Below are 7,168 nucleotides of genomic sequence, written 5' to 3' on the forward strand. Positions count from 1 at the left end.
TGTGGTGGCATGCAGCTGTAGTTCCAGCTACTTGAGAGACTGAGGTGGAAGGATCACTCGAGCCCATGTGATTGAGGCTGCAGTGTGCTGTGATCACACCATTGCATTCTAGCCTGAGCAACAGAGTAAGACTCCATCTCAATAAAAAGAGTAACAAAATGTCCAGGTTTTATTTCTAGATTATATCTTAATCCAGTTACTTCCTATCACATCCCCCATCATACTATCATGCAAGGTCTGCTCACTGACTTCCAGGCCTCCACACGTAGTTGCCTACATTCATTTCTCTACCAAGCAGCCAGTGAGCGCTCACTAAAGCCGGAATCTGCTCTCATAACTGTTTAAAAACCCTCATCTGCGGATAGGCATGATGGCTTATGCCTGTAATCCCAGCACTTTGGGAGGCCAAGGGGGGCGGATCACCTGAGGTCAGGAATTCGAGACCAACCTGGCCAACATGGTGAAATCCCATGTCTACTAAAAATACAAAAATCGCCGGGCGCGGTGGCTCAAGCCTGTAATCCCAGCACTTTGGGAGGCTGAGACGGGCGGATCACGAGGTCAGGAGATCGAGACCATCCTGGCTAACACGGTGAAACCCCGTCTCTACTAAAAAATACAAAATTAGCCAGGCATGGTGGTGCATGCCTGTAATCCCAGCTGCTCAGGAGGGTGAGGCAGAATTGCTTGAACCCGGGAGACGGAGGTTGGAGTGAGCAGAGATCGCGCCACTGCGCTCCAGCCTGGGCGACAGAGCAAGTTCTGTCTCAAAAACAAAAACAAACCCCCTCTGCACCGCCCCCCATGCCAAAAAAAAACCCTCTTCAGCAATGGAGGTAAAATCCAAACTCACCACTGTGGCCTGCAGGCCTTTACCTGCCCCTGTGTCCCAGCTGCCTCTGTGATCTTACCGCCCTCCACTTCCTCTCTGGGCTGGACACCTTCCTGCTCTCACCCTCCTCTTTTCTAGGTAAGGATTCTCCTGACCATGGGCAACCAGAAGAGTTTAAGGGGTACACAGATTCCACTTTAATGGCATTGAAAAATAGAGTGAGAAACTGGTTCTTCCCTCTTCTGTCCTCTTTGAATTTTTCTGATTACATCAAAGAAAAATTCTATTAGTGTGACTCCTTATCACTTCGACACTTGCTAATCTCTGATTTTTATAAAGTCCCCAGACTTACAGCTTTCTGCAGACATCCACATCTATCTAGCAAGATTATATTAGGTTGGTGCCATTAATTTTAATGGCAAAAACTGCAATTACTTTTTTTTTTTTTTTTTTCTGAGACGGAGTTTCAATCTTGTTGCCCAGGCTGGAGTGCAATGGCACCATCTTGGCTCACCACAACCTCTGCCTCCTGGGTTCAAGCGATTCTCTTGCCTCAGCCTCCTAAGTAGCTGAGTACAGGCATGCGCCATCATGCCCGGCTAATTTTATATTGTTAGTAGAGACGGGGTTTCTCCATGTTGGTCAGGCTGGTCTCGAACTCCTAACCTCAGGTGATTCTCCTGCCTTGGCCTCCCAAAGTGCTGGGATTATAGGCATGAGCCACTGCACCTGGCCAAAAACTGCAATTACTTTTGCACCAACCTATAACATTATTTTCACTTTAGTTATTTATTTATTTAGTTTTGAGACAGAGTTTCGCTCTTGTTGCCCAGACTGGAATGCAATGGCACAATCTCGGCTCACCGCAACTGCCACTTCCCGGGTTCAAGCAATTCTCTTGCCTCAGCCTCCCGAGTAGCTGGGATTGCAGGCATGCACCACCATGCCCAGCTAATTTTGTATTTTTAGTAGAGACGGGGTTTCTCCATGTTGGTCAGGCTGGTCTCAAACTCCTGACCTCAGGAAATCGCCTGCCTCAGCCTCCCAAAGTGCTGGGATTACAGTCATGAGCAATGCATTTATTTTATAGATACCTTCTAATAAAGTGGGAAGTGATTGATGTAAGGTAATGCTACGATGTTGCCCTTTTTTTTTGAGACAGAGTCTCGCTCTGACGCCAGGCTGGAGTGCACTGGCGCGATCTCGGCCCAGTGCAACCTCTGCCTCCCAGGTTCAAGGGATTCTCCTGCCTCAGCCTTCCGAGTAGCTGGGATTACAGGCGTGTGCCACCATGCCCAGCTAATTTTTCTATTTTTAATAGAGACGGGGTTTCACCATGTTGGCCAGGATGGTCTGGATCTCTCGACCTCGTGATCCGCTCACCTTGGCCTCCCAAAGTGCTAGGATTACAGGCATGTGCCACACCTGGCCAATTACCACACCTGGCCAATGTTGCCCTTTTAAATAAATGTAGTCAGGCTTTTTTGTCTTAAATTAATTGATTTAAAGCCGTTAAGCACAGTATGTGTATGTGGCCAACATTCTGAAGCTGAGATTCCAGAGGTAGCCCCTTTTGAAACACCCACTGGCTCTAGATGAACCCCTGGGCCAGGAGCTCTGGTTTTTCTTTGTTTTGAGACAGGGTCTCCAGGCTGAGTGTAGTGGCAGAATCACAGCTCACTGCAGCCTTGACTTCCTGGGCTCAAGTGATCCTCCCACCTCAGCCTTCCAAGTAGCTGGGATCATGACTCACACCACTACACCTAGCTAATTTTTTTTTGTAGAGACAGGTTTTTGTCATGTTGCCCAGGCTGGTCTCAAACTCATGGACTACTTCCACCTTGGCCTCTCACAGTGCTGGGATTACAGGCGTGAGCCACTGTGCCTGGCCTGGTTTTGTTTTGTTTTTTCAGTGATACGGGAAGTTATTCAGCTAAGTGAGGAACTAGAACCTTTCTCCTGGACCTCCATGCATGCATTTGGGAACTTCTTTCTCAGTCTCAGTCTATTTTCCTCCAATGTTTAGGGTCTTTGTTCTTTTCTGTGCAGTCCTGACCATTAGATATGACCTCCGTGGTTGTAAGGGATGGTTGTTTGGATACAAAATACCTAATATCCTGTGTGTCAAAATTCCCTAGTGAAGTCAGGCCCTGGGCTTCTCTTTTTTGTCAGTCTCATAAATCAGGCAGACATGAGCTTTTATTCGTGGATGCACCAAATAAATACCCTAGTGGACAGATTTGCTCAGCCTGGCCACTGAAAGAGCCACCTAAATAAAATCTCAGGTCCAGAAAAATTGGCCTTTCAGGGCCCCAGCACCCTTTTTGCCAGTCTAGTAGTAGCCTTTCATCAGCCTAATTTCCTGTTCTTTTTAGTCTGAATGTATAGTGTAATGTGCATGAAAACACAAGTCCACATCTTAGCATTCCCTGGACTCAAAAATGTGCCAAAGGTGGATACTTTGCTTCTGTCATACATTAGTAGTCAACTTCTCTATACATCAAACATTCAGCAAATTCAAACATTTTCCTTGAAAGTTGTGTTACTTTGGCCAAATTACTTAACCTCTCTGAGCTTCAGTGTGTCTACTTCCTCATGTCATGATTGAGAGTTAATATCTACTGGCTTAAAAAAGAAAAAAAAGGAAAAAAGTTAAATGAGATGATGTGTATGAAGCAGGGTGTAGATGAAAGTAAGTATTCAATAAATATTGTTTTAAAATTGTAATCTCAGCCGTCCCGCCTTGCAGAGGCTACACCCTGGTAGGACTGAATCTCCTGAATCTCTGCTGCTTCCCCTAATCTCTTGCATCAATTCAATCATTCCTTCACCCAGGGTCTACTGAGCACCATCCCTTATGCTGGACTCTGGCTACTTAAGTAGGAATCAAGCCAGGTCCCTGCCATTGCTCAGTCCGCAGCCGAGTGGGAAAGAAGCTGGCAACAGCAGCAAACAGGCAATAATCGGGGTATGTATCTGCTTTTGTAAGGGCAAGTGGGGGAGCGAAGGCCTGTGTCTGAAACTTGGGTGTGAGGGGTTAGGAGGAGTAATCCACGCAATTGGCACTGCCCGTTTAAAAGCACGGGCGCAGGAGGGGAAGGGGACTCCAGGTGCAGCCCTAAGACCCGGGAGCATCTGCGAGAGGCGGCAGGACCCAGGGCCTTGAATGCCGGGCCACAAGATCAGCCTCCTCCCATTGGCGAAAGGAGCCCCGAAGGGCTTGTGCCCAGGAGGGAGGCCTCGGCCTGGTCAAGTCATCTTGCAGGAAGGGTCCCGGACAGTGCAAAGCAAATGCAAGAGGGCCTCCACCCTAGCCGTTGGGAAATGCGCCAGCCATTGAGGGCGGAAGTAACGGCCTGCAGGCAACGGAACTCCCAGCGTTCGCAAAGTAGGGAGGAGCCGGAAACTCAGGGCTCCAGGCCTGTGGGCCCAGCGGTGCGGCAGCCGCTAGGTGGGGCGGGGGGGGGGGGCAGCTCTCCCAGGGCAGGTGATTGGTCGGCCCCGGTGGCGGCGGCGGCGCGTGCGACGGTCACCTCGGTTTGGGTGAGTCCTTGGGTTCGAGCCCGGGCCCCGCCAGCTGCCGAGTTGCCTCTCGGTGCCGGGCTGTGACTCCCTCTGGCCGGCCCCGCATTCTGGCCTCCCGGGGCGTCATCTGGAGGGGTAGAGCCAGGCTGGGGATTCCTTTTGGGAGAGTTTCCGTTCTTCTATTCCGTACTGTCCGGCCAGGACCCCTCAGGGACTTTTGTGGGTCAGGGGTGAATCACATATGGCCTAGATGACCCCATGCCTAGAAAAAGGCGGTGCGGTGCGGTGGCGGCGCGCACGGCCGAATGGAGCAGATAGCGTCCCCGGGGCTGGAGCCCGGTAGCAGGGGTAGGGAAACGCGGAGGCTGGCAGGATGTGGACCCAAGGGACGCGAGGCGGGGGTGCCGGATGGGAAGACGCGAAGGAGGGGGAACGGATGGGGGAAGGGGCTAGACAGGCAGGGAGGGTGGAGCGTGGGCGGGGCCTGGTCGGGTAGTACTTTAGGGAGTTGGAGGCGGGGGATAATGGTGGAGAATAAAACCACCTTGGGCTAAGGTCCGAACACTTGGAGGCAGCACCATCCAAGGAATGGGTTGAAACAGCAGGCGCTGGCCAAGAACAGCCTTGAAGGAAGGTAAAGGAACCGCCCCAGTATCCAGGACATCAGTTTCAAAGGTTGTGTGGTTCTTGGCAGAGCGGGAGCACACACCAAGATAGTGCATGATAGGCCTAGTAAAGGTGCTTTGGATTTGGTCATTACTTTGGTGATGAACTGAAGACATAATGACTTTAAAAATTTTTTTATTATGAAAGATTTCAAACTTATACAAAAGTACAGAAAAGTAGAGACAATAGCATATATACCATTATGGATGATTTGAATAACATACCATATGGATCCCAAGCACTCATCATGAGGCCTCAGTCACTCAGGAATGGCAATCCCTGGTTGCCCTGCAAAGATATTAAGACACGCCTCAGGCCGGGTGCAGTGGCTCGTGCTTGTAATTCTAGCACTTTGGGAGGCTGATGCTGGCGGATCGCTTGAGGTCTAGAGTTTCAGACCAGCCTGGCCAACATGATGAAACCCCTTCTCTACTAAAAATACAAAAATTAGCCGGGCATGGTGGTGCACGCCTGTAATCCCAGCTACTCAGGAGGCTGAGGCAGGAGAATCACTTGAACCCAGGAGGCAGAGGCTGTAGTGAGGCGAGATCACACCACTGCCGTCCAGCCCAGGAAACAGAGCGAGACCCTGTCTCAAAAAAAAAAAAGTCCGGGCGTGGTGGTTCACGCCTGTAATCCCAGCACTGTGGGAGGCTGAGGCGGGCGGATCAGGAGGTCAGGAGATAGAGAGCATCCTTGCTAACACGGTGAAACTCCGCCTCTACTAAAAATACAAAAACAAAAGTAACCAGGCGTGGTGGCGGGCGCTTGTAATCCCAGCTACTCAGGAGGCTGAGGCAGGAGAATGGCGTGAACCCGGGAGGCGGAGCTTGCAGTGAGCCGAAATGCTGCGGTTGCACTCCAGCCTGGGCAACAAGAGCGAAACTCTGTCTCAAAAAAAAAAAGTCTTTTATGTTTAAAGGTTATAGAGGTTCAGTTATTCAAGATAAAAAGAGTTTTGGAGAGTTCTGCACAGCAATGTGGAACATACTTAAGTTTACAGAACTGTACACCTAAAAATGGTTAAGATGATGAATTTCATGATATGTGTATTTAGCCACATTTTTTTTTTTTTTTTCATTTTACAGACAGGGTCTTGCTATATTGCTCAGGTTGGCTTCAAACTCCTGGGCTCAAGCATACCTCCTGCCTCAGCCTCCAGAGTAGCTGGGACTAAAGGCAAGCACAACTGCACCTGCAAACCACAATTTTTAAGTTCCTTTTAAATTAAAATCGACCGGGCACAGTGGCTCATGCCCGTAATCCCAGCACTTTGGGAGGCCAAGGCGGATGGATCACGAGATCAGGAGATCGAGACCATCCTGGCTAACACGGTGAAACCTTGTCTCTACTAAAAATACAAAAAATTAGCCTTGTGTGGTGGCAGGCGCCTGTAGTGCCAGCTACTCGGGAGGCTGAGGCAGGATAATGGCATGAACCCGGGAGGCAGAGCTTGCAGTAAGCCGAGATCGTGCCACTGCACTCCAGCCTGGGTGACAGAGCGAGACTCCATCTCAAAAAAATTAATTAAACAAAATCTAATGTTTCAAATGAAGAAAAAGATCTGACTTCACTTGTGCAATGGAAAGTAACTCACTGGCCAAGTAGAGGGCTATGGAGTTATATTTTTCACTGTAGAGGCTCTGGAATGAACCTGTTGATTTTGGTGCTGAGAGCACTGGACCTGGCCTGGGATGGAGGTTAAGCACTGGAGGTGCCCTCTGGTTTACACTAGAACCAGAGGGTTGGGCCAGCCCAGCAGTGTGAGTCAGATTTCTCCCAAATGTTCCTGTTTTCTTATAGTCTAAGGCTCACAAGAGTGTGAATGAAGTGTGAATTCACCTTTCTCCCCACTCCCATTCCTTAGGGTCCACCTAAAGTGGGAAGTCTGTTTTCAAAATGACATCTACTTGTCTTGTTTCCCTAATGTACTTTATGTAAGTTCTTCACACTACTGGAGCATTGGCGTTACTTGTTAAGCAGCCCTCCACATCCTAGCTCTTTTCCAAGGGAGTCCCACGTAAGTAACCCTGAAACCTTCTTTCTGCCCACCTAAAAACAAAACTAGACTATGAGGAAGTAGCAGCCAGATTTTTTAAAAATAAAATATAATTTAAAATAATTTTTTACTTTTTTATTTAAAAA

The 7,168-nt window shown here is 49.1% G+C and overlaps 1 protein-coding gene across 4 annotated transcripts in view; it reads left to right on the forward strand.

Annotated features, from left to right (window-relative positions):
• Positions 1–3,570: 3,570 nt before the first annotated feature.
• SNUPN (snurportin 1) overlaps positions 3,571–7,168 on the forward strand; it is a 29,307-nt gene continuing 25,709 nt past the window's right edge. Inside the window, exon 1 of one of the 4 annotated variants that reach the window (XM_011932862.1) lies at positions 3,571–3,800. Coding sequence is in view for 1 of the 4 variants with exons in the window: in XM_011932859.1 (XP_011788249.1) it covers positions 4,663–4,705 (43 nt within the window). In the remaining 3 variants the exon portion in view is untranslated. Of the gene's footprint in view, positions 4,706–7,168 lie in introns of all 4 variants that reach the window. The other 3 variants (XM_011932860.1, XM_011932861.1, XM_011932859.1) reach the window with 3 other exon arrangements.

Source organism: Colobus angolensis, unplaced genomic scaffold (assembly GCF_000951035.1).
Source record: "Colobus angolensis palliatus isolate OR3802 unplaced genomic scaffold, Cang.pa_1.0 Scaffold99, whole genome shotgun sequence".
NCBI classification, from domain to species: Eukaryota; Metazoa; Chordata; class Mammalia; order Primates; family Cercopithecidae; genus Colobus; species Colobus angolensis.